Raw genomic sequence first — 27,700 nt, forward strand, 5'->3', positions numbered from 1 at the left:
TTAAGAAGTAGCTCTCATTTGTATGATCTGGTTTTTAATCATCAAACAATTGACCTGGAACCATTGTTTAGAGAAAAAAAAGCCCCAAGCAACAGTGTGGGGAACACGAAGGAAAAAAGTGCTTGTCTTGGAAATATTGATGCCAAGTTCCCCAAAGTGCCTATAGGCCAGTAACAAGATGCATATAGTTCTGATAATGGGCTCATTCACATAAAAATCACTGCCAGCTTGATTGTAACAATCAGATATGGAATCTGGCCAGGACTAGAAATCTTTGCTATGAACCTTCTGAGAGCCTTTACACCTTTGCAGAGATGGCTTTTGGCACAGAGCATTCATTTAATGAGAATTTGATGAGGCGTTAGCAAAAGTACCTTTCCTGCTAAAAACATATTGCACTTCTATTAGGGAGTGGAAAAGTACCATCAAGAGGAGGCTGGCTGGTTTTCCAGCCATCAAATCTTAAGTGATTCTGGATCCCTTTGGTCCGTTTGGAATGTTCTGACAGTGGTCAAAAAAATAAGCGTGTTTTTCAAGTCAATGTTTGGATATTAAATCTGAATAAACTCATGCACTCAATGGCACACAGTGACGCTCCTCTTTTGTACCTGAGCATGTCCTGGTGTGCACACAGAGTGGGGGCTGAGCTTTCCTTGTGACTGCATAACTTTTCCATGCAAATGAAACATCTAATGCGTTAACATTTTTGCATGCACTAATTATCGTATGCAGACTTGAAAAGAAAATGTTGTACACGTAAAATTACACTTTTGATCGTAAAAAAGAACTGGATTATGTTTATGGATATTTTCAGCTTGCTGAATAATTCTTCGAGCCTTTCACTTTTGATCTCTTAACATCACCTTTTAAATCCAAACTGCTTGTAAATTACCTTTTGAGCTATTGTCTTTTTGTTTGAATTCTGAGCAGCAGCAGCAATCCGTCAAGTAAATTCTCTTCCCGGCTTTAAAACCAAAGCTGAAACTTGAGCTTGTCTGTTTGGTACACAGTGAATGAGCTTTGATTTGATTTTTATTGTATTTCATTCAAACTTTATTATAAAACATCTCCTAGGGACACTTGCGTGAGAACCACTTTGCAAGCTAAGGCAGTGTTGTATTTCCAGTCTCCCATTTTTAAAGGTTATTCTAACATTTTTACCATGCTTGCCTGTCTCCACAGTATAGCCCTGGATGGCAGGCAGCTGCAGGTGTTTGGTGACGGAGCTAGATGTCTCTGCAGGATTTTCTAATGGATTTTCTTTCCTGGCCTACAAAAGGGTTTCACCGTGTCATTAACCCAGTGACCAGCACTTCTGCAGGCTGACCAGAGCCAGACCCCAGCAGCTCTATTTCCACTCTTCTTTGACTCCAGTTTTGTCTCAGCTCTTTCATTGACATGGAATTTGGTGTAGATTTTGTAACGAATGCCCCTCAAAAACCTACTATGATTTCAATAAAGCAGATGGTCTGTGGGGATGGTTCAGCATGCTATGTTTTCTATACTATTATTCGCAGTAGTTGGTTCCTTCTCTAGAACTGATCCATCAATATTTTCCACTGGAACAACAATGACTTTCAGCAGCTGCATAATTTCAGGTTTGTATTCAGGTTGGGCACACAAAGTGGTTTTCTGATGATTTTCCTTCCTGCTAAATATTGCAGTTTGCATCCAAACTAGATATAAATTAATCACAACGTACCACTTCTTTTTAATCAGCTTTTGATTACTGTTTATCTCTCGATCTCAGAGAAGGCTTTTGCAAATGCTAACAGGATAACAGGTGTGGTTTGATCTGCTCCTATTACAGTTATTGGGCAGAAACCCTGCTGGGTCACATCCTCTGAGTGGGTCACATCCCTGTGGATGTCCTAATGCACTTTATAAAATGTACCCAGTAAACCCAATAACAACAGAAATATGATTAAATACATAGTGCACACATGGTTCCAAAACAAGCAAGCTACAGCTTCACTTTGAATTTGTGCTCGTAAAGATTTGCTCTCCTTGTAAAAGTAACCGCATAAGTCTTTATCAAGATTTACCTGGCTCAGCTAGGAAAATCAAACACTAACTACAAGCTGATCTGCGCCATATCATAGTAGTACAAGCACATTAAATCCTTAAATGGAAGTGAGCAGTATCCTGGCCAACTGGAAAGAGCAAGAGAATAGTTAATACGCCTGAGTTTTACAGACATGCCAAGTGGCTTAGCAGCCTTCACTGAACATTTCTGTTACAGGGGCTCGCCTGAAATAAGGAACAAAGAAACCAGATTAAAGATTGAGCTGCTTAGGACAGCAGCATTAGTACAGCAAATTTCCTGGCAAGAAAACTGTTATTTTGTGCACCAGGTGACTGCTCCACGCTGCAGCACTGAGGGTTCTTAATCCATTTTGACAAGTACTTAACGAAAACCTTCAGGAAGGTTTTATCGGCTACAAGTACTGGAAAGAGGGTGAACTTCCTACCCCATGGTTTTGTTCATGTGCTATTTGGCATCTCTGTATAAAAGCACGAGAAGCCATCAAACTGTAAGCTATTAACGCGTGAGTCATGACAAGGCTTTGCTGCAATTATCAATCTTTGTACAGTCTTTGACTCTTTGTCCCCTTGGAGCTCTGTAAAGCTCGGCTTTGCAGTAGGCTGAGCTTTGGCACCGAAGGGGATGCTGGTGCATTAAGGCACAGTTTGGCGAGTGGATTTTCAAGCGGCAGCACTGGGACAATCGGGCACTTGTTGCTCTCTCTATACCTCTCTTTGGCCTGGGCCAGCGTAGGTGATTTTGCAGCTTCACGGCGATGTGGACTTACGAAATGATCTGGCTGCAATAGACTTTAGCAAGTTCTGCAGCCAAACCATAGATTTAGTCATTTTCATACTCATTTAAGAGTTCTGACTGCAAGTGAGAACCTTACTTAGCTTCAGTTGATACAGATAATTGATGAGAGCGGTGAGCACGTCACAGCTTGGGCTGCAGCCTGGGCTGTCCCAGCCAGCTCGAGATCCCGCTGAACCGCCAGGGCAGCTGACACCTGGACTATTGAATCTTCATTGCTAATCATCAGATCTGCCTTGGGGACGTCTATTCAGATCACTGTCTGCTGGGTAACAAACCTTCTCTACCCTGCACAACTTAACCTAAAAGATTTTTGGAATCACAGGCCTTATGTATTATAAATTATGTATCATTAATTATTTGGCAGTTCAGCTAAGGTTATTTACTCACCCACACTGGTGGAGAAGGCAACACAATCCTCAGTATCATTTCAGTCACTCTTCAAGTAGATGCCACATTGTTTACACTTCAGCAATATCCTAAAACCCTCTTAAGCATATTCTGTAGGCAATTCCTTGGATGCAACAGTGCCTTTTAGTGGCCAGTTAAATTGATTACAGATTCGTTATGGGAGTCCCCAGAGAGCTGAAGCTTTCCTGTCAAGGCTATGGTACATCATCTAAATTCAGGTCTCAATTATCCAGTAAATCTACTACAATTCTCTAAAGCACCTTCTCTTTTTTGCTTGGCAGCAACTGTGGCTAAGCAGCACAATTTATTAAATCAAATCTGCTCGGAGAAAAACACAGTTCACTCACTCTTCTAATTACTAGTGTTCAAATTCAGCCTCAGTTCTGCCTGTGTAGAAGTGTGACTAGCTATGAAGGCACATGCAATAAGCCTTAGGTTTCTTCTTCTCAACATATTACCCAATTACGTATGTCTTGTTGATTTTCTATGAAGAAGTGGACAGGATACCCTCGTTAGCTGCAAACGTCCAGTGTCTCCTTTCCCAGGAAGACTCAGTTTCTGAATGCCATGGACAACCATGTTACCAAAAACCAGGGAGATGACAGCACTGCAATAGCATCACCCTTCTACCATCGTACAACACTTTTTGATCTCTGCCTCTCAACACCACAGAAAACCGTGAGCAACCACTTCTAAAAACACAGCAAAGCAGACCCACAAGTAGAGATGTAGAGTAGATGAGTAGAGATGTATTATCATAACTGTTCTAAGAGGGTGAACCTAAGCACCCAGACTGGATGCCCAAGACTAGTAAACAGATTAACTGAACTGGAAGCAAATGCCGGAGGTTCAAGTTTCCAGTCTGTGTTCTACTTACAAGACATCATCTCCCCGTGATCCTCCTTCTCATACTGGAAATCCTGGAAAAGCCCATTGAATGGGTATCACAGCTTTTTTTGGTCAGGATTCAGCAGTTGCTTCAGCCACATTTAAAAGGAATGAGTCAGGAATTTGTGTATGTGGGAAGAGGTTTCCTCTCACATTTCTGTACGTATGGATGGAATAAATTTCCTCTACTAGGAAGCTGCTGAATGAGAAAATAAAGTAGAGCGGCTGACTGGCGTTTTAGTGGCTGCACTTCAACCTCCACAATGAAAAGCCAGCGGCCTCGGGAGGCCAGGCTGGATAATGCATTTTGTAGAAAAGCTGGTGAAGTCACTTGCATTCTTATACAAAGTGTCTAGAAAAGTACAAAGCAGAGTAAAAATACCGATACTAAACCCAGACAAATTAGAGACCATGCTCTTTAGTGAAACCTGGCCTGATTGAATCTGCAGGAGAAAATCTGGCTCTAAGACATGAGCTATATAACACAATAATGAAGACACCTCCCTCTGTTTTTCAGACAATATTTGTAGCAACTAGTGTTCGGAATTGGAGATAATGACAGTGGCTTGTGCCTGCAATCATTAAGCTGTGGCATGCAGAGTATGCAAGGCATTTAATGTCAAACTCACCATATCCCGCAGCGAGACAGCATCAAGAGTAAGTGGAACACGGGTCACCTGCCTTCCAACCCCGGTCGCAGCCATAGGACCAGCGACACTGCAAAGTACGGCAGGTTTTATTTGCAATGAGACTGAACCACAGAATTTGGAAGCTGCTGAAAGATGAGTGTCCTCAAATCCAGGGAGCTGGTGTGCTCTTTCTTCTGTCCTTCAAAGCTGGTTGGTTGCTGGAGCGATGGCCTCTCGAGAAGTCTGGAGGTTGGTGAACACCCTGAGTGGCTGTTCCCATCTTCTGGGGAAGCAAAGGGGAAAAGAAGGAGTTTGAGGGCTGGTCAGACAAGTGGGCTGAGGCAGAAATGGGGATAAGAGAAACAGAAACGACTTGCACAAAGCTTTCAAGAGGACTCTGAGGGGAGTCCTACAGCCAGCCAAAAACTGGAGAAGGTAGGAGATGCCATAGAATCATTTCAGCTGGAAGAGACGCTCAGGATTATCGAGTCAAACCATAACCTAACCTAACCCTAGTGCTAAACCATGTCCCTAAGAACGTCGTCTAAACACCTTTTAAACCCCTCCAGGGATGGTGACTCCAGCACTGCCCTGGGCAGCCTGTTCCAATGCCCCACAGCCCTTTCTGAGAAGAATTATTCCTAATATCCAACCTACACCTCCCCTGGCACAACTTGAGGCCATTTCATCTTGTCCTATCACTTGCTACTTGGGAGAAGAGACCAACACCCTCCATGCTCCAACCTGCTTTCAGGCAGTTGTAGACAGCACCCACAAGGACTAAAAGATTTCCCCAGTTGTTCTGTAGTTCAGCACCAAATTTAAGGTTCTTTTTAACCTGAAGCATGGAATAGTTCCATATATTTGAAGACCAGCGCTCTTTTTAAAGTATTTTGGTGAGCTATGCAGAGCGCGGGTTGCCAGGTGTGTGTGAAAAAGGGATCTTAGCGCTGTCACTAAAGAACTTCTAAGAATAATGTTATACATATGTATATAAAACACATCAGAGTATACATCCTGGAGCACTTAAATATGGGTCCTTTTTGAAGGTAATTTCTTATGGCAAGGTAGGCTGGGCTGTTGGGAACCACGCTGGTTCTCTCCACTGCCCTGTGGCTGCAATCACAGGTTATTAGTAAATCATTCCATCACACACCCAGGCAGGGCAGCAAAACACAGGAGACATTCACCAAGAAAAGAAGGAAAGTGTACTTTCTATGTATATTTTATCCATTTTCCAACATTTCCTTTGCTTTCACTCTCTACGCATCAAATGATAGCAAATTGCAAATGTACTCGTTCCAGCTGAGCTCAACCGGGGGTGAAATAGCTTTTCTTTGAAGCTGAAGCTGGAGTCCACTTGAAAAGCTGTAGGGAGAGCCACAGAAATTTGCGAAAGAGAAGCTGAAATTCTGACCTGGTGGTTCAAAGCACTGTGATTCATGAAACGAGTTTTCAGAGGAGCTACATAATCCATTAGGAGAACAACCCGTGGAAGAGCCCGTCACTGGAGCGGAGATAACAATCACTAGGTAAATAGCTTATTAGAAGAATATCATTGTCTTCCAGATCAGCAGAAAAACAATATAGATCTTCATGAATATATTTTAACATTAAAAAAATATATTATTCTAGCATTTGTTTTCGTTGCTTTTCAGGTGATCGAGGATGTAATTACACATTTAGAGCAGAGAAAAAAATATAAGATGAAGATCCAGGGCCAAATCCCTTTACCTCTGAACATTTCCTAGGAAGAGATGGAGTGGGATGATCCTCCTCTGTATGTTTTAACATTTTGGGAGCAGCTCTCATCGCTGTTGCCCATCTCTTGGTTTTGCTGCTCCCTCGGCTTCTTACACGGATCATATCTGGGAGTTCTGGTAGAGGAGCGGCCGGCTCTGTGTGCACCACAGCAATTTTCTGTTGGCAAACCAAGGCTTCCTGAGTGGTACAATCCAGCTGGAACACAACACAGAAACTGCCCCACACATCTGGGTGTTGCACACATGTAAAATGTGTGTGCGTGTGTGTTTGCCGGGCAGGGACTGAGCCACAGGCATCACCGCAGTGGGTGCAAGGATGGCGACTCCAACACTTGGTGGTTTACATATGTGGCCAGTTCCTATGACCACATGTATGAAAACAGAGATGAAATCTACATTAAATCAGTTATACACAGACAATTTCAAAATACAACAGCTGGGGATAAAACTGAAGAGCTTCAATTAGCTTTTTATAGCCTTGCATTTTTCGCTTTATTCCCTGTGTGCCACATGCCCAGCTACCTCTCCAACATTTTTCTTCATATTTGGCAACAAGTGATGTGTTTCAGCATCTCAAGTGAAGCTGCAGTGTATGCCTTTGCTTAATAATCCCCCCATTCATTTAAATAGCCGGGACTTTGCCAGCGCTGCTTTGTTTGCATTTTAGAATTATGGATGATGTCAAGACAGCCTTGATTAAACGCTCAGCTAATGACCGCTCGGCCGGGAAGGGGCTGAAGTAAACTGTTATTTCAGCGAGACTCACAAGCTTAGAGAACACATATTCTGTAATTTATTTGGTTACTTTTTTAATCAGGATTTGTAATAGGAGAAATTAAGGCTCTTAAGGACTCTCCCAGCAACGTGAGACTACCCATGGACATACAGACATGCAGTATTCATATATTCTCAGAAGTACTTTGCCTCTATACCCCTCAATAAATGTGCTTTCTGCCTCTCCCTTCCTCCCTCAGTCAAGCTTTCAATTCCAAGTATCAGTTTAGAAATCGTAGTCACCCCAAAGGCCAACCATGAACTACACGAGGCCCACACAAAAGTACGAAGTTAGTGCCCCCATTCTAGATATTTAATCCAGCAGAAAACAATTCCCTGCTCGATATATAGCGCTAGACATTCAGACACAGGTAGGAACTGAGGGATACGGACATGGTCAGAGGCCACGGGCTGCAGGAGATGCGATGGGTGGTGAACACAAGGGCAGGTCGCTTGCCCACGGAGCATGAACAAAATCCTATTAACTACCCACCCCAGGTTAAGCTGATTGCAAGGCCAGTATAGAAAACACATGCAATTACTCAGTTATCAAGACAGACCTTCTCAGAGTACATATTTCATCCAGCTCACTGAGTCTCAGTCTAAAGAGCAAAACACATGAAATGGGAAAGAAACTGCCAGCTCACTGCTGGAATAAAGGTTTAACTGAGGAGTCTCGGCTGTGTTCCACATATATGTCCAAATATGACAAACGAAAGCCTGCAAAAATCTCCCCTTGAAATATCCCAAGCAGGGTGAATTTTCAGAGGGTGAAATCCAGTAGGTTAATTTAGGCTTCAAAGCACAGGAGGATTGGAATTGTCAGGACGAGGTCACACAGCTGAGACCGAAGACAAACAAACCCTTTGAACCTTTCTTCCTTTAAACAAACAAAAGGCGAGAAAAGCAAAATCAGTAGATACAATTGCAGAATTCAGAGTTTGCCAAGGAAAAAGCCGATGCTCAAGAGCATTGCCCCCAGCTGCCTTGAGAGCTCTGTGGAAAAATTAGACCAAAGTTACCTTTACTTTGCAGCAACAACCAAAGTTTTTAAAAGTTTCCAATAGTGCATCGTTAATTGGAAGAACTTTCTGCTGATTGTTTTAAAAAACCATATTAAAGCAGAATTTTATTGCCTCCTTGATCTTGCACCTACAACTGCATTTAGTGACCAGAGTGGTTAAGACTCTAAGAAGCTGTCGCTGAATTGTACCACTGAGGTTCATGATTGTCACAAGGCTCTTCTAGACAGACAATGACCTATGTATGAGCAATGGAAAGCAAAAAAGTAATGACTGGATGATACAGAAATGGTACAAACTCAAGAGTATGGGTTTAGGTTGTGATGCTCGTTCTGCTTGGGAAACATAAAGGGAGGCAAGAGATCAGCTGTAAGCCTCATAGATCTACATGTTTTCCTTTTCTATGTGTTTTCCTTACTTTCCCAACTACAGTTACCCGGTAAACGTTAGTGGCCTTCCTGCTAATTGTTTTTATATGACAGCTTCATATTCCCACTGGATATTTTAGAGAATAGCTCATGAATCAGCGAAGTCGGAATTGGGGAAGGGCTGTTGGGTTATTCTCTGCGCTTCTCTCTGCCATAAGCACTGTGAAGAAAAGAAAACAAAATCTGGCATTTTTGCAGCCTTGAAAAAGAAAATGGAGACGCTCTGAAGCGCAAATCCTGCAAGTAATTACGGATGAACGACCTGATGGATTCCCTCATTTCTTCGCCAATTATTTCCTTCCAGTTTTGTTGCTGCTCTTGTAGCCATCAAAAGCAACTTCTTGCTGACAATGACCATTCCTGTACCACATCATAGCTCACCCTTAGCGTTTGCTCTGCATTGCAGCATACTATCATATTTGCGATTTTGGCCCAAGAGCACGACAGAGCTTTGCAGTTCTCTTGTCCGTCCTGCCCAGGCAGTGACAGACAGACAGACAGACGGTGAGACAGGCACCAGCGAGCTGACGAATGGTTATTGGGAATTCAAATGGGATCACAATTTTCTCTCTAACATACTGTCTTCAAGCCCTATAAAGGCTAACGCTGCTCTAAGGAACACCGCTTGAATTATTCCTCTTCCCTATGATTACGGCCAATTCTGTTGGCAGAAAATTTACCTTACGCTACTTCATTAAAGCTACTTCTATTAACAACAGCTACTGTTATACAAACATTTTCTAGCACATCTATCCTTTCCCTGTAGCTGAAGAGCTGATGGGCAGATAACACTGGTCTCATTTATTACTTCTGAGTTTAGTTTGCTTCCTCTTCTCCATCTCTCAAAGGAAGGGAGTTTTCTAACCGAGCTTTAAGGTTCTGGTCACACCAGACCTCGGAACAGGTCAGATCTACGTGAAAATTCAGGATTATTCTTGTCTTTGGTACAGGCTGCCTCCTAACCCTGCTGGGAGATTGGCTTGTGACTTGTTGCCAAAAGACTCGTTTTCTGCTACTGCAGGCTCAGCTCTGTTGGCAACGGCAGAATCTCTTGACTGTCCTGTGGGTTAGATAATGTTTGCAGCAGCTGATGGGCTTCGCTAATGAACCTTGGCTAATGGTGGTTTGTTTCAAAGGCTCTTCTCTGTTTTCCTTCTGCTCCTGCATCAGCCAAGGATAGTCTGGCCCTTTGCTGCAGCTGGGCTGGTTTTCATCAGCTCACTGAATATATTTCTTAACCTCCTGGGTAGCTTAGTGGAACTGGGTGGGATGAACAGCCAAGGAGGGATTTTGCTGGCCGGAGCTTTCCTCCATATGTCGTGCTCTGCCGTGATACGAGCCCTGGGCTGCCACTGTGCCTGTGAAGCAAAGGATCTCAGAAGCCCAAGCTGAAGCCAACACTGGAGCTCGCACAGCTGGAGGGATGACAAAAAGCCGCACACAAAGGCTGGGCAATGTTGCTTTCGATCACAGAAGTCCAGAGTACAAGTACTAGCAAATTAAGCATCAGCTGAGGAGCGCAGCTCAAAGGCAATTCTGTCCTCAAGCTTGTATTGCCAGCCCCTCTCTGTGGGACTCAGCTGTCATCCAGAGCCAATGCAGCATCTGCCTCTCCAATTTCTTCAGTTTCTGCAGAATCTGGAAGCACCAAGAGCCATTGAACTTCTATTGGTCCACTAAATCCGGGGGAGGAGGGATGAGATCCCGCGGGTTCAGCCTGGCAACAAGGCAAACATCGTAGCTGTCGTGCATGAGGACGTTGATGGCCACCACGTTCCACTGGTTCTCCCACGTGTCCAGCTCCAGGATCTCTTTGGTGATAACTTCATGGCGAGCTGAAAAACAGGAGCAACAACAGCAGCTATCAGGAGTCAAGCCAAACGGCATCAAAGAGGTTTGCGCAGTTATTATTACAACCCTTCCGTAAGGCGGCAATGAGAAGGTAATTTTTGGGGTGCTAACAGTGAGTTGTCAACACAGAGTGAATGCGATATTGCAGATGGAGACTACGCAGTGTGTTCAGACCTTGCTCCGGACTCCAGGTGCAGCTGCAGGGACAAAAGCATTAAGTGCTCCATCTCGGTACAAGTCTACACATGGCGTTTCATGGTGCAACCAATGGTCAAATGGTCATCTTTTATAGAATATTCCCTATTGTTAATCAGTATGCCTACATGCAAGTATGTTGTCTTGTCTTTGCCCCAACTAAAATGCAGCTCTCAGGCTCTTGGAATCGCTCCAAGGCGATGGCTTTTCTTGGGTGTGAAGTCTGGACACCCTGTGATTTGGGGAGAAACAAAGACAGAAAGAAACCTCCAAGGTTTTAGATGTACTTTAGCTGTTCTGAAGGAATGTAGGAATTTGTCATGCACAGTGAGGTTAGAGAAATGTCATCAAATCACAGCTAATCTCAAGACAAGAAGCTTTTTTACATAATGACAGAATCACCATGCAGCAGAGAACTGTAGTTGTCAACCAACAGTGCTATATTACACTTCTTACAAGAATACAAAACCTTTCTTTGCTAAAGTCCTGAACTCTCCAGAAACTGCTACTCAAAGCCAGGTTCTTTCCTAAAAATGAAAAGTGTCTTTCATTTGTGTTCACTTTTCCGTTCCAGCTCAAAGTTGCTTTCTCACAGCGAGTAACCTTAGTCTAAACTCAGCTTACTTTGAGCTGAGGATGTGCACGTGCTTTGCTCTCAGCTTCCTTCTCATGAATTTCTGGATAGATCTATCGGAAGCCAAGTCTCAGAGATTTTCAAGCACAGACACTTCACAGGGACCAGGATAAGAACCATCCGAGCAAGAAACATTGAATACTCAGTGCTGTTTTATCAAGTCTTAAAAGACTGATGACAGGTTAAAATTGACGGGGTCCAGACTGAGGTTGCCATTCAGCTATCCCTTCTATAAGGTTTCTCATAAAATAGAATTAAATAAAAATTAACAAATAAACCAACCATAAAACCCCAAAACAACAATGACCAACCTTATCCTTCACATCTACCGACTGCATCTCGTTTGGACAGTGCCCTTCTGTGGAACCAACAGCCGAGGACTGAAGATGGGGGAAAGAGTGGAATACAGAAGAACATCCAGAAGCATTTATTGTTTCCCATGTTGGAAACACAGACCACGTATCCCTCCAGAGGACAGGAACCCTGGGGGTTTAGTACCCCCAAGATACGGCTGCTGTGGTTTAAGTTCTGTGCAAAATTGGTATTGATGTTATGGTGACGGAGTATCCTGGGATTTAAAATCCCAAGGGCTCCTCTGCAAATAGCTTCAGGATTTGCTCCTCAGTTATGTCGTGATTAACTACGGTATAATTTTTGTTGGTCCAAATCCAGGCCTCTGGGACTTTCATAGATCTCTGGGAGCTTGCTTGAGTAAAACTTGGGTAAGATTTCAGGATTTAGCCTCTTCTGCATAATCCTTATTCCACTCCTTTCTGCAGTTCACAGAAGATGAAGCAACAGTCATGATGGTTTGCTTATTAAACCCGGATTATTAAAGAATATTAACATGGAGGAAAGCAGCACCCACCCAAGAGGGAAGACAGAAAACTGCTAAAAAACCCACTTACATGTGAAACAAGAAGCCACGACTAACAAACTGCAAATAGCAAGTACCAACAAAGAGCTCATTTCTATGTGACCCTGCACAAGTGAACGTGTTTTTTCTAAGAGGTAAATACCGAGACACAAACAGACCTGAGCTCTGACATGGGAGGCTCCAGTCCCTGTATTTATCATCATATCATGTCCCTTATACAGTAAATTTTTCTTTGGCATGGATGATGACAAAAATGAGACAATCAGAGGAAAAACCCAACCACTGGAACTGAGATGTTCTGTGGGTGATTGCAACACTTCCAGAAAGATAAACAACATAATTAAAGCATCAAAGGCAGATTCAACCCTTCCTTATGAGACTCGCTGTGTTTTTTCCTGACCTTGGTGACTCACAACCTTTAGTGTCCCTTGTTTCCCTTTTCTTCGGGATGTTGTCGCTGGGTTTGTTCCACTCTACAAATTCTCCTTCCCAGCACATGGAGTGTTACTTAACTCTTAACCCTTGGGAGATCAAAAGAGCATGTTGTTGGAATAAGGGAAGCAATCGTTTCTCTAGTCTTATCCTGTTCAATATGAAAGGAAGCAGCACCCTTTGGATAAGAAAGTTCATGTGAGGAAAAGCACTGCTCAAAATACTGCAGAAAAACAATGACATCCCCCCTTTCTCTTTTAAAGATAAATGATTTAAAACACCTCAATTTTTACAATTCTTAAGCCTGTTTTTTCTTGCTTAGAACAATAGAAAAAGCAATGTTTTCAAAGAGACCAGCACCTTTGATTCCAGGCAGTAACGTTGGATTTGGGCTTTAATCCCAATAAACAGTTTTAAGCCTGAAGGTGCAAATAATTCCAGATTCTGCCTCATTGGTTCATCTTATTTAATTGCTATTTTTTTTTTATTAAGGCAACATCTTCACAGCCAATTTTGCTGACATGAGAATAACGTGACCTCTACAAAAAGAAATGGGCTGTATGACACAGCAAAAGCCACCCCACAGAACTCCGTCATATATAGCATTATTCCACATCACTTCCCAGACAACCACCTTACCTAATGAGAGGATTTCACTCCTTTCCAAATGCTTTCATATCTTTTTCTACAAAATGAGACAGTATTTTCCTGCACTTTCTTGTTTAACTATGAGAAGTTTTAAGACAATTTCTTTACCCTATGTTTTTCTGCATAGGAGTTAAAAATGCTTTCTATTAGAATCACCCAGGCAGTACAAATCTAACCTGAATGCAGATCTTTTCCAAGCAGTAAAATGGTGTTTATAGCAGTGTGGTTTATTCTTATTCAGGACAGGAAAACACTAAACCAGCACTGGGAACATTAATTCCAGCATAAACTGATCCCCACTGGAAATTGTGGTATTTTAAAAGCAAGCCAGAGCTCTTTGGTACAGTTCTACCTTTTTGATGTACAAGTGCAGGCTGCAGGCTCAAACTGAACCTACAAACCCCACCTTTTGCCAGGAAAAGAACATGAGTCATACCTGAAAATGTTGAACTTATAAATGCTACAATTATATTTCATATATGCAGCTCTAGGAGTCTGAAAGCAAAATGAGTCTAATCTTTACATTCTCTTTTATATTCTGGTCTGTATACAAAACGCTTTCCCATGATTTTTCATATGGAATTTTTCTTCGAGTGCATGGAAAAAAACCAACAAAAACCATGATTTTTCAGTGATTGCTTGCACTCCATATACACAATCATATTTTCCCTGTAAAAGGTTTGTTTTCAAATATTATTCACTCCCCAGATATAGCCAGACTTCTTTTGACGTTGTAAGTTTTCTCATGTCATTTGAATGAGGACTGACCATAAATCAAGATGAACCATTCTTGGAAAGACCCCCAGTATGACCACAGGCAACATAAATATTTGATTTGCTTTTTCTTCCCTGTTTTTTAAACTGCATTCCATTTGTGATTCGGGCACTGGGGGAAGGAACAACTTTCTGTGTGAATCTAATATTTATTACCAGTTTTGGTCTTGTTGGACCTTGCTGTCTCTTTCCTGTTTGGAACTGAATGTTGAGATACAATTATTGGGGTTTGGGTTGGGAGGGTTAAAAGGAGGCAGATTTAGAAGAATTAAGCAACATGCTTAACAGGTGAAAAACCATAAATCTATAGATTATCCAGGACTATTAACCATACAGCTGTTGTGTTGGTAAGCCAATACAAAGAAATCCACTCTACTGTAGCCTGTAGCTCATTGGAGTTAAATCTATGGCAGGTTTGCTGAAATGTCATCAATATTCATTAGTTCTTATGGGAGACCATTAACGTTAGCTGATATATTTGCCTCCATCTTATGAATGAAGGAACAAGAGTGACAGAGATGCTGTGGGCACGTGCTGTGTCACAAGTGGTGACATCTCTGAAGGCATCAGTGCAGGGCAGAGATACCCAAAGGAATTGGGGACAAGCTCGGCTGTTCATGAGTTTATCCAGAGCAGGGATCTCAGCACAGGACCACATTGTGCGGTGGGGGACAGTCCTTGTGTCCCTGGGACATCCCCACACAGGTGACTTTCCTGAGCTCCTGCCAGTGTCGGTTCTCAGGCTGTCACAGCACCTTTTCATTTCCAGCATGTAGTTTCCTGATGTCCCCTGTCTTCTTCCACCATTAATCAAAAAAAGACACCAAACCCATAGGGGTTAACTGTGAACCGCCTGCTCATCCCATGGAACAAAGCACTTGAACACCACAAGGTGCTTGCCAGTTCCGCAGTGCTCCCCAAAATGTTTACTCAGGTGTTTCTTTCACCAGCTTCCTCAGTTCTTGTCACCTACCAGCCACCCCAGAGTGGCTTGAAGCTGTTCAGCCTCCACTGCTGGTTTCTACCTGGTTTTGCTGCCATTAACTGTGCCAGAGACCACAAACTCATTTTAAACATATGGGACTGGCCTCTGCTGCTTATCTTCCTCGCCGCTAATAGCTGCTTTCATAATCATATGATGTGGAGTTAGGCGACTTGGGAATTTGTGCTTGTGTTGCGATGGGATGAAAGTGCATTTAGATCATTACCACCAGATGTCCCGGCTCCTCATTTGCAGGAGGAAAAAGAATAAGTTCATCAAGACTATGGCCTCCAATCCCATTTGCGTATGTGAGCTGCCCCCTGAACTCCACCAGCCCGGCGAGCATCGCATGGCGAACACGCCTTGTGGGGTCAAGCACATCCATCATCTGTGCCCGTGGGCAGAATCAGGCAGAGAATACACAGGAGACGGACCTTGGCTGGGCTGTTTAACACGCTGGCAGCCGTCGGGATGTTAAGTGTCAGGGCAGCATATCCCACCAGACACAGGGAAAGCTGGGAGGCAGGTTGGGACTTGAATATACAACTGTGGCAGCTGTTTTCGGAGCACCTGCGTGGAGTAAGGTAAGAGATTCGCTCTCATAGACAGGACCTCTGTCCTTTTGCTCTGCTGTGCGATTCTTCAGGACTGTGGTTTTACGATCCACCCATTCACTCACACATCAATATGAATTAAAGTTAAATGTATGTATAAGGAATGGGATGGTCTACAGGAAGGAACTTCTAATTCAGTTACTTCAACTGATTTTCTTGGGATTGATCCAGCTACTTGAGCTTTTAAAATCTTCCCGGATTTTGCCTGTTGTTCATAGGCAAGGCCTCTTTCAGACATAATCTTACAAACGCGAGTCCTGCTTGCGCTGCGGGGATCGCAGATTGCGGCCACAGCAGGATCAGTGCTCCCGAGGTCAATGCACCATTCATATGAGTAAATACTGCAAGATCAGAATAAGAATTACTGGTCTCAGACCATCCTGAGATACTGTTTCTAAATGTCTTACAATGGGTTAATGCATTATTAATAGAGGATATAAAACATGTTTAGACTGCATGCATGACTGGCAGTTATGAACACAATAGAAGATGTCATACATGGCTACAAGCCATGTTTCTAAACAGCCTATTGACCTCTTCAGCAATTAATTAAAATGCATTAAAAAATATCTATTAATCATTCATTAACCCTTTAGAAACTATAAACGAGCCTTAGCAAGAAGCATGACTGAGTTACTAATACTGTGCTGCCAGCTAGTGGGTCAAATTCAGACCTGAAACACATAGGTGCTGCTCCGCAGCAATTCCCCTGACCTGCATTGGCATTATTGACGGCAGGGAGTTTCTGGCTGAGGATCAGGGGGTAAATGGGCAGCTCGCAAGCCGGGGAGGTCTCTGCTGCTTGCCGGTTCCCAACAGCAGCCTGGCAGCTCCCACCGGTGCTGGGGGACAATGAGGCAAAAGGCTAAGCAGGATTTTTTGGGGTGCACTCAGCTGCAGAGCAGATTTAGAGCAGAAATCGGCCGCCGGCAGATCTCTGTGCTGTGCAAAACGCAGGACCTAAATCCCTTCCATGGGTGGGAATATTTATTCGAATGGTAGCAACTGTGGGCAGGAGAACTTTAATTATTCATCGCTGCCCAGCACATTCTAGCAGAGGGAAACAAACAGTGCTGCAGATAGGCAGCCTGGGGTTTGCCCCTCTGCTTTATTTAGCTGGGAACAGGGGAAGGTGCTGGAGAAGCAGGTTTTGTTCCAATCCCTCAACCCCCAAACTTCACAAGTGCACTATTTACTGTGCCAGACTGCTTAACATGTCTAAATTTAATTTGATTCCAGTAATGTTCCATAACCACTATAATAAAAACCAAGCACCAGAATGATTCTCCATCTAAATCACATAATGGAGGAGACTAGGGGAACAGCCTTTATGGGAGATTAGTCAAAATAAATAACTATTAAGCTAGTCCACTGTCAGGAGAGGATGGTGTGGAGATACAAGCTCATTAGCTCAGCTGGAATACAGTCATTACCACATGGTTCTGCACTGCTGCAAGCAGCACCGCTTCTAACCCAAGGTATGGATTGCAGTTTATGTAAATGAGGAAGAAGAGGCCAGAAAATGAATCAGGGTAAGTATACATCTTTTTTTTGTAGTACCAGACTTACACAGCAAGTATGACTCAGTGTCACTATCTTGCCTAATGGTTGCAAACACAAAATTGAGATTCTTACATTCCAAGTTCATAGATATTTCTTCCCTTTCCCCTTCCCCTGACTGTACCGCCACTGAAGTGCAAAGTTACCTTCAACAAAGTAAATAACACAACTGGGTTGAGCAGCTCTGTTCCTGCACCTGACAATAAATACATCATGGAATCTTTCAATATATATGGTAGGGAAGCAGTACCTTTGCTCTCTCTGCTATAAACTGCGTTAGAGGGAGATGGCAAAACTGCCAGTTCACATCAAGTGCCATCAGTTGATGAAGGCATGAGACCTTTTAAGTTATATGTGCTGCTGACAGCAGACCTGTTACAGATTTTATTGTTTGCATTGAGGTGGTTGTCCCTTTACTTCGCACATCAGCCGATGTCACATGGGTGTACGGTAAAGACAGCATTCTAATTAAAATCATCAAGTTAAAAACCAAAAACTCAACTCCAGATTTTAATTTAGTGACCCAAATCTGTGAGACAGGCAGTTGGACCAACATCTATAATCTGAAACTAACGCTACAACCTCCCAACCCCCAGAAACAGGCTCCGAGATCTGCATTTGTGCAGCAACAATGCAAAGTCAACAAACACGTGCCTCCGCAGGGTGACAGTGACAGCAGATGACACCGTCCCCGCAAACAGGCAAGCACCCTTGCCTTCATTATTTTCATCAGAAAAAAATAATGATAATACTCAGAAGCGGCGAAAAAGAAAGGGAACTCGATCTGGCAGGTATTTTATGAGCGTGTGATGCTGCGTACTTGATGAACTCCTCACCACCCCCTTCGGGAGGCACATGAAGAGCTGTCAGCCCGTGCGGGTGGCGAGTTCGAGTTGTACGTGAAGGTGAAGGAAATAAAACATGTCAACAAGAACACTGCACAGTCAGGCCACAAAGGCCGGCTTCAAATCCATAGTTACAGCAGTAAATGTGGCAACATATTTTAGCAATTAGTAGAAAGCTGGCTGGCTACCGCACATTAAGTCGTTCAGAGTATTCATACTATGGTTAATGTTTTCACTCTGTGCAGAACTAGGAACTAATGGTCAAATGCGACCATTTTAAACACTTCTGAATAGCCTGATGAATGCTATAAGATTGCTGACAAGTGACTGTCAACATTCACAACACCAGGCTACAGGAGCTGGGGCTGAGTGGCAGAAACAAGCAGATTAATGGTTCCTATTTGCCATAATAGTTTTAGGAGAAATGAGCTAATTCGTATAAACTACTGGCTGACAGATGAAATTTTGCAAGTCTGGCTAAGGAGGAAAAATTCAAAACAAACAGAAGCGATTTTTTGGGGTACTTATGATTGTAATAACACAGAACATTTGTCAGCTAGTGATCCAACGGAAGTCTCAGAGTGGCTTGTACCATAGACACCAAGCTCCTGATTTATTCACCTTAGGTAAACCAGGTTAGAATCCCTCATATCCTGACTGAAACACAGAGCATCAAGAGACAAGAGGGTTCTGAATTGCCTTCTGGTCTTTCAGAGCAGACGTAAAGCACCAAGGACCCAGATCTCCCTCTGGATGTGTCTGTGCTTCTCTATATGCTGCAGGGAACATGGGTCACTAAGGTCCAGGTAAGTGTCTGAACTTCAGCTGAACTAATCCCCTAACTCCTTTTCCATGGTCAAGCTCTGAACAAGCTCCTAACTTGAGGAAGCCTCAGCAGGGCAAGTCTAACAAGGTGTTCACCAACACAGCTCAACATTGAGCAGCATTCCTTGCCATTCAGAGGAAGTTTTCTCTTGACGGGGCTTAGACTTGGGAGTCCACTCATCCTTTAGAGAGACCCTGCTCGACATTGCTGCTCTCAGCCGGCCAAGCTGGCTATCCCTGGAGACTCTGAGTGGCTGCAATTCCTCTTCCTCTGCTCCTGGGGATGCTCTTTGGGCTGCACCACTTGTCCACCTTCAAGCAGACCAAGATTTGTGAGATGCAACACATATGGGATGGGAATCCTGCCATCACAACCCTTCAAGTGGCACTTGGGATTCAGAAGAGAGGGTAGCTGAGCAGTGCTCATCTTTTAATGCAAATTTAAGGGCCTCTGAGGGGCTGACAGCTGCTTTTTGCTTTGTGTTTGTGTACAGCATCTCTGGTCTCTAATTATCCATTTAAGTCAATACTCGTGCAGGAAGGCATACAGAGCATGGCACATACGAGTAAAATTAAGATGCAACAATGTCCGTAGTAGGTCAACTTCCACACTGCTGGATCAAGAGTGAATTTAAGCAAATGCAAAGGCAAGTTGAGGCTGGGGAATTGGGGGCAGATCTATAGTATATAGGGAGTTGGTTGCAGCCCCTTGTATACATTGGCTGAGACTTTCCATTGCAGCACTGCTTTTGGCTTGTATTCTTCTTTTTTTTTGAGAAGCACTCATTCTTCAATGCTCACAGGCATCCATGTAGCATTCAGCAGGCAGGAAACCCAAAGACTACAGCTGTGCCTCCAGCTTGTTCCAAAAACTCCTCTTGGTTGACATCAAATTACAATGTTTTGAAAAACTGGAATATCCTCTCTTGGTTGCATCCCTCACAAAAACTGAAGTGACATGCCAAGAAACCCAAAAGACTAAAACCAAACAAGCACATTCTAAAATAACCCTATCTGGTACCAAAGCAGCAGTGGCACATGTTGTTCTGCGAATATCTCGTAGCTGCTGAGCAGCTGTAATCATGAAAGAGTAGAGTCAAGCCAGCCCCTGTGGTTCCCATATGAAAATAATGACCCTTTCTCACTCCATCCGTCACCTCCAAAGAGTGATCAGGCAAGAGAGACCTTATTGACATTTCTGTGCTTAAAAGGGGCCGATGAGGAAGATGGGGACAGACTTTTTAGCAGGGCCTGTTGCAATAAGGGGTGATGGTTTTAAACTAAAGGAGGCAGATTCAGGTTGGACACGAGGAAGAAATTGTTGGCCCTGAGGGTGGTGAGAGCCTGGCCCAGGTTGGCCAGAGAGGTGGTGGATGAACCATCCCTGGAGACATCCCAGGCCAGGCTGGACGGGGCTCTGAGCAACCTGAGCTGGTGAAGATGCCCCTGCTCAGGGCAGGGGTGGCACTGGATGAGATTTGGAGGTCCCTTCAACCCAAACTTTTCTATGATTCTATGAAGAGGTCTTTCCAGCATGCAGAGAATACAAAGCCAGGGAGAGAGGCCATGTAGGTAACCCCTTCAGGTTCAGCATATGGCTTCCATCCATCTGTTTCTTGATGATGGTACCTAGAAGTTGTATTTGTTTTGAAGCAAGATCCGAAAGTCATGTTAAGAAGCCCATCTTTAAAGGACAGTTTCTTTTCAACTCCTCAAACACTTGGATACACCTGATTTTCAGTTGACGGTGAGAATCTTATTTTGGCTCCCTTGTTAATAAACACCGTAACAACATCTAACAACACAATCATATACTATTTCTTCACTGGTATACAAAATGCACATCTGGGGGGTCAGAATCCAGGTTGCACAGGTAACTGCAAAACCGGCATTTTCTAACTCTGACTTCTTGTTTTCCAATCTAAATAACGCTTTTTAGTGCAAGGGAGTTCTACATATAATTATATACATTGCAACGGTACAGTCAGGACCCCATTGAGCTGGCGTTATACAAACACACAAAAGATGGTCATCTAGAAATCCACAGGGGACTTCCCACCTCTGCCGATACCACCACTCTTTGTACATGGCTCAGTGATAAAATGTGGTGGTGTTGTACACACCGTGTTTTTATGGCTCTGAAGAAACCTTATCCAGAAAATCTCATACTAATCTGTTAGTCATCTTGAATGAAATTGCTTCATTTGCCAGTGCAAACGATCGGCCTTTTGAGATTTGTAGCCACTAACTTTAGACTTTTTCCTGGGAAGAAAAGACAAATAGGATGGCACGGTGTTTGCTATGGAAACACAGTGATGTATCATAACCATAATTGCTCTGAGGTCACAGAACTTCCATCGGAGATGACACGAGAACACGCCTGTTAGAGAGCTGCCACGCAACCGTGTTCGGGAAGCAGCTTCTTCAAACAGCAGCAAATGAAGGGAGAGGGAGGTGAGTTGTGAACTAGCTGGTGAAAATCATCCTTCTAAAATAACAGGAGCTTTAACTTTAGAGTTTATTATACGAGTTGATGCAACTGGAGTCAGCGTAATGTGAAGGACACGTCATCGAGTGACACCACGTGCCCAATCCTGGGCAACAGCAAACCTGATATGGCATTTAGTAGCAGTGCACATGTAGTATTGTACTTTCTTCTAGAAAGGAAATTGGGGTAGCAGCTGCTAGGTAGCAGGAGAATTTAAGTGTGCGTGTTTTGAGAGACACTTTGTAAAAAGGTTAGTGGTACCGGAGCTTTAGATAGAGCCAAGCGTAGCTGGAAGGAAGAAGACTTAAAAGACGAAAGGTGGTAATGAGGTTGGGATTGCCTGAAATCACCAGACCTGGAATTTTAGTCTGTTTGCATCTCAGTTCCCTACCCAGAGTACTTACTAAATCCACAAGCTTTTTCAACACTGATTATGAAAAGCACGTAAGTAAATAGGCAGAGCCAGATAGCTTGGCTAAGGGCAGATGGATAGAGCCTTAATCTTCAACAGTTATGGACATTAAAGAACTTGGGCATGACACACTAAGCTTCTCATCTCAGTGGATCTGGATACAAATCCAGAAGGATTCTACCAAGGTTGTGGATTTGGACAGTTTTAGCGCAGATTGGAAACATCCTTAATTTTTTCGTGTTTTGTTAAGAGAAAAAAAAAAAAGCAAAGGGCAAACAGAGCACAATTCATATTGACATTAGGAGCTGGCAGTCCAAAGGGCTGCACAGCTCTATGGCTCCAGGGCATGCCAGTGCCACCTGAGAGGGCTGCTCGGTCATCGGGTCAGGTCTGTGTACAGTGGAACGGGTTTCAAGCGTGCAGAGAACATCATGCTCACTTCAGTACCTGCTCCGCGAAATCCCCCGCAGAGGTACAGCTTCCCTTCCACAGAGCCTGCGCTGGTGGAGTTTGTCCGTAAGGAGAGGAGGGGAGAAGGCATCAGAGGTCCATCCCTCCAGAAGTCTCCATCGGGGTTGTAGATCTCCACCGCATCGAGACATTTCCGTGTCTGTCCCCTGTCGCGGCCGAGGCATCCGATTCCTCCTGCAAATGATATGTAGGTCAGATGGAGCAGTCCTGGGTTCTGCTCAAAAACACATTGCTGGCTGCATAATCTTTTGTTTACGTGTCCTCATGTCCCTCCTTTTCCCTTTTGCAGCTCCAGGAATGTGTTGATTGTAAACTCAAAGCAGAGGCTCCTGCACATCAAGGCAAGATCCTTTCTGAAGCCTTGCATCAAAGGGAGGAAAAGCAGCATGTCTTCAAGATGCAAAGGTATTTTCCCTTGTTTTCTGCCCATACAGTAGAAACGGTCAGAATTGTTGTGTGTGCTGGACACATCGCTTTAGCATTAAGTTGTAACGGTTCAAACGTATTTTCCGATTGCTGTTCGTGTATTTGACCCTCACATATGTTAACCAACAATCACTTGGATTTTTTGGTTACTGGTCTTCAATGAAAGAAAAAATATTATATCAATTTCTTAAGGGAAATCGGCTTCCAGAAACAAACCCACCCAATAGGCAGGAGTCCCAGCTGACTGATTTGTGACAAGCTCTGCTGTTGAAGGGTTAATTAGGGTGCCTGAAGCACATTTGCAGGGTTGAAACAGATCTCAGGTTTCGTTTGCTGGGACCTACTGCAAGAGGCTGCAGACACACCTGAGATCTCAGTGCACACTGAAACCGCAGTGTAAACACCGCCTTTCCAAACCCTTTCCAGTAATCAAAGCCAGATTTTGAATTCACAGCCTCTGGCTCTCCAGAATTAATATGCTGACGTACCCTGGCAGGTTTTCCATCTGTGCCAGTGGACACAATACCCTGTAATGAGCACTGCTGGCGAGCTGCAGCAGCTCTTTTGTGCCTCTGTGTGTATGTGACCACTTTTAAATTTAAAATAACTGCAATATGCAAGCAATTTCCACATGAAGGCCAACTTTCCAGATACGCGTGTAGGAATGCTGGATTGTGCAAATCCAAAATGCATCGTATGGCGTGTAATTACGCCCTTGTATATGCCAAGGGAAAGGACTGCAAGTAGAACCTGCCCCAGGTTGCTGGAGTTGCTTTTTAAGTATATTGCCCCTAGAGCTGTTAAACTGGTCTATGAGAGAAATGAGCCCCTAGCACTCAAAGTTTCACTTGCACATGGTTTTTCATCTAGCACTCCATATGGACTGTTATTTTTGTCAACCTTTTGTGCATTCTCCAAAGGTATTTGCAAGAGGCAGCCACATGTAAATGGGGACTGTAATGCTTCGAATTTGCTACCAGTTTATTCCTGATCTGCGTTTTGGAGTCAGGCAGAGACATGATCAGTTGTGCCTGTATCAGAGCAGCAAAATTAGAACCAAATTCAGCATCCATTATCATCAGCAGGAAGTTTTCCTCCAGCTGAATTTTGCAGCATTTGATTCAGTTCAATATTTGAATTTGAAAGCCTTCACTGGGTTTGGTTTTGAGCTCTTTTTCCATGCACAGCAAATCTTTACTTGCCCTAGTATCTACCAACAAGATCCTAGCAGTTTGCGTTGGGATCCCCTCAGTGTGTGCTTTAAACAAGGCCAGCATCCAAATGCTTTCAGTCCTAGCTTAACACCCCTGGTACCCAGCATTTGCTCTGATGGGCTCCTCCGAGGTTTGATTCACCTGAGAGAGCTGGGCCAGGGAGCTATTGTGCTCATGGATTTTTGCTAATCATTCCATGCCAAAAAGAGAAGTGTATGCATCGTCATGCTGAGCCTTTCTCACGATGGAGTCTCACTGAGCTATTCCTTAGGACTATTTGGAAACAAGAACAAGTTTCAGAATTCAAATATTTACTTATTGTGTTGTTCTTCATGCCAGGAGCATCACCCTCTTCTATGCAGTATTCTCCACTACTCCTCAATGGCTTATAAGAGAGGTGCTACAGTAAGGACAGGACACTATTCCCCTAAAATTATCAAGAAAGGTTTTAAGGGCTAATCATTTTTTTTTATCTGGTAAGGCTATTTAATTGCTTGCTTATCACGTAGTCTTCCTGATTCTATAGCACCCTCCTTTAGACTCACAGAGGACAGCATGCAAGACAATTTGCTACCAGGGCAGGTACAGTCTACGGAGTGCAGTGTAATGTAGAAATAGATACTCAAGACAGTTTTAACTGGGGACCAGTAATATTAAAGCTCCCCACAGATTAATTTGATCTGTGCAAAAGACAGCTTCTTTTAATTACCCCAGGTGTAACTGTTCTCTGCTGAAAAATACGCACTCGTCCATAGGAAAAGTCTTCATATGAAGAATGAAAGAGCATCTTGTTCAACCAGACGAATGAATGGTGCCAGTTAGGGAACGTCAGAGTCAAACAACAATAGCTTTGCTGATTGCCTCAGAATTTCAAGGGGGCCAGCGGTCAAAATGCCCCAGAACTCTTCTAGAAGCATAATTGCTGTTTATTTATCAGTGCATTTTTATTGTCATTTTCTAAATTGAGTATCTGTGGGGCACAGTAACTTCAGAAAGAACAGAAATAATCAGGTACAAAACCGACAGAGCACAGCCAGTGACTTTTTGCAAAAGAAATCACGACCTTTACCGATTGATGAAGACATTTGGTTGCTGATCCAGAGGATCCGCCTCCATGTGTTTCTCCTGTGTACTCATTAGAGAAGTCATCTTTGGTGACCTGTCAGAGCATCTTTTCAAAGGTTCAAGAGCTTCCACGTATTTTCAAGCATTTATGAAACCTTCATTGGGTAGTTTAAGCAACTTGACCTCCTTCAATCTGGTCATTATCAGACACAGTCCTGAAGGCACCAAATACCTCCATTTTACTTGCGCCCTCCACAGCCATTTCAGGTAAATCCAATGTCACGTTCATTTTACAATAAGGCCGAAGCTACGTTCTCAGCAAATAGAAAATGCGAAGGGAAAAACCAGAGGGAGTAAAGTTTAATTTTCAAGCTTAGAAAAATACCATCCCAAAAAAACCAAGAAATCAAGAATTTCAATCGCCTTTTCTAAGGCAATGCTACCGCTGAAATATTGCTAGCAAAGGAATCTGGGGACATCAGACTCTACCAGCACTGCTTCGCTGGTTGAGAAATACACGTGTGAGACAATCCTGCCTGTCCTCGGTGGGGACTGCTGTCTCAGGCCTCTTTCCAAAGGACTGAATGCACACATCAACAAAGACATTTCCGAAACTTAAATCAATCCACATCTGCAACTGAGTGGAGGCATCTCTCGTTAACCAGGCTATTCATCATCTACGATGCACGTACCATGCAAAACTACAAATTGGCAGAAAAAAAAAGACGTTTGCTGCGTGAGGCAATTCAGGCTTTGTGCCCCATCACTCACAACTCCAGATCAGCCTGTCCCAGTGCCTTCTTCATGGAGATTTATGAAACCATTAGGAGTGCAAGTGGAGACATATGGAATTACAGCTAAGAGCACAAGGATAAAGTAGTAAAGAGGGCAGAAGGTTGCAGATCATTGGGAGGAGACTCATGCCAAGGGACCCACCAGCACCGCAGGGATCTGTACTTGCAATTGCACCTTAAGCCACCCATAACTACAGATGGGGTCAGTAGAACATACCTGCTGTGGCTGGAGCCCCCCAAAAGCCCCGAGGGGTGTGCAGAAGGACAGCAATTGTTATTTCCATGCCTGCACCCCAATGGGTGCTGGGGAGGGTCCCTCATGAAGCCACACTCCCCCACCTTGTCACAAACGGAGCAGGTGAATTCAACACCACCTGCCTTAGTTCTCTGCATAATGCCCAATTATATGTCCTTTGTGCAAGGGGAACTGGATTTTCTCACCGGGACTTTTGAACATTTCTGTCATTTTCACATTCATCACACAAGAGGATTTAATCACCAAATTCATTCTTCCCCCACCCCTTACAAATATACCCTTTCAACACATTAGGCTTTTTACATTATGCACTTTCCCTAGGAGATATTTCAGATGCCACTGAAAGACTAAAAAAGCCAGCAAAGCCACCTTTGTGTTCCCAAACCCATTAATGCTTGAGAGCTTTTCATATCACGCTTGGGTGATTCTGCAATCAAACATACTTTCAAGGGCACTCTTTAAGCAGTTGTTCTAATGGACTTTAAATTTAACATGAAGCTCCATTAGTAAAATAAATATATAAATAAAATACATGATCTTTATTAAGAAATCGGGAGAGAGAAGACAAGCCTTTGATGCAAGAAGGCAAAGCCGGGTAGGTGATGTGATTAGCACATCTCCGGCATTTCAATGAGGTGCGGTTCTGTGCCTTGCGATACCCACACGCTGCTCAGAGCCGGCTGAAGGCAAAGCACATGGGGGTCAGCTGCCCCCCCCGCCTTGCCCCACGCTCATCTGAGAAGACTGAATGCAATTTGAGTCACATCACTTCTAATAACAGAACATCCTTGAGGGGAAACGTCTGTAACAGCAGCGAAGTGGTAAAGAGTCCCTGGTGATAATTAGTTCATCGGGTGCAAAGGAAAATAAGTGCCTTACATACATCTCTATTTTTGCTGTCTATAACTACCCAAAAGCAGGTTGGAGCATGGAGGGTGTTGGTCTCTTCTCCCAAGGAGCAAGTGATTAGATGAGAGGAAATGGCCTCAAGTTGCGCCAGGGGAGGTTTAGATTGGATATTGGAAAAAAATTCTTCCCGAAAAGGGCTGTGGGGCATTGGAACAGGCTGCCCAGGGCAGTGCTGGAGTCACCAGCCCTGGAGGGGTTTAAAAGCGTTTAGACGAGGTTCTCAGGGACATGGGTTAGTGCTAGAGTTGGGTTATGGTTGGACTTGATGATCCTGAGGGTCTCTTCCATCTGAAATGATTCTATGATTCTATATTTCTATAGGAGTGAGGCTGACATGCAGCTGACTTTCAAGAGACAGTCAGTGTTCCTACCCACACGTACCCGGTGACTCCACCCGTGTCACTGATACCTGTGAAAGCAGGCACCGGTACAGAGCAATTGCACTTCCAGGTCTCATCCACACCAAGCTCTTAAGCAGCTAAATACGCCAGGCAGCTGAGTCCAACATAGACATTTCCCCCCCGCCCAGGATAGTCACCCCAATCCAAGTCCAGATTGCTCATCACACAGACCAAAATGACACCTACAAGGTGGCTGGTGGCTCACACAGGACAGAAAAGCACTTCTGTACCCCACTGAGAGCAGCAGGGTGATGGGTATCTCTGAATATCAGA

General features: G+C 43.8%; 2 protein-coding genes across 4 annotated transcripts in view; one reads left to right on the top strand and one right to left on the bottom strand.

The window, feature by feature from the left end:
• Positions 1–4,732: 4,732 nt before the first annotated feature.
• The window catches only part of KBTBD12 (kelch repeat and BTB domain containing 12), a 54,486-nt gene continuing 31,518 nt past the window's right edge, over positions 4,733–27,700 (bottom strand). For 2 of the 3 annotated variants that reach the window (XM_071812926.1, XM_065845194.2), the window contains 3 exons: positions 22,339–22,536; positions 6,185–10,589; positions 4,733–5,050 (listed from right to left, as the gene is read on the bottom strand). In XM_071812926.1, the coding sequence (XP_071669027.1) occupies positions 10,420–10,589; positions 22,339–22,536 (368 nt within the window). In that variant the 3' untranslated portion in view covers positions 4,733–5,050; positions 6,185–10,419. The remainder of the gene's footprint in view (positions 5,051–6,184; positions 10,590–22,338; positions 22,537–27,700) is intronic. The other variant, XM_071812925.1, reaches the window with a different exon arrangement.
• MGLL (monoglyceride lipase) overlaps positions 22,665–27,700 on the top strand; it is a 93,704-nt gene continuing 88,668 nt past the window's right edge. Inside the window, exon 1 of the mRNA XM_065845195.2 lies at positions 22,665–22,767. Coding sequence (XP_065701267.1) covers positions 22,749–22,767 — 19 coding nt within the window. The 5' untranslated portion in view covers positions 22,665–22,748. The remainder of the gene's footprint in view (positions 22,768–27,700) is intronic.

Source organism: Patagioenas fasciata, chromosome 10 (genome assembly GCF_037038585.1).
Source record: "Patagioenas fasciata isolate bPatFas1 chromosome 10, bPatFas1.hap1, whole genome shotgun sequence".
NCBI lineage: Eukaryota > Metazoa > Chordata > Aves > Columbiformes > Columbidae > Patagioenas > Patagioenas fasciata.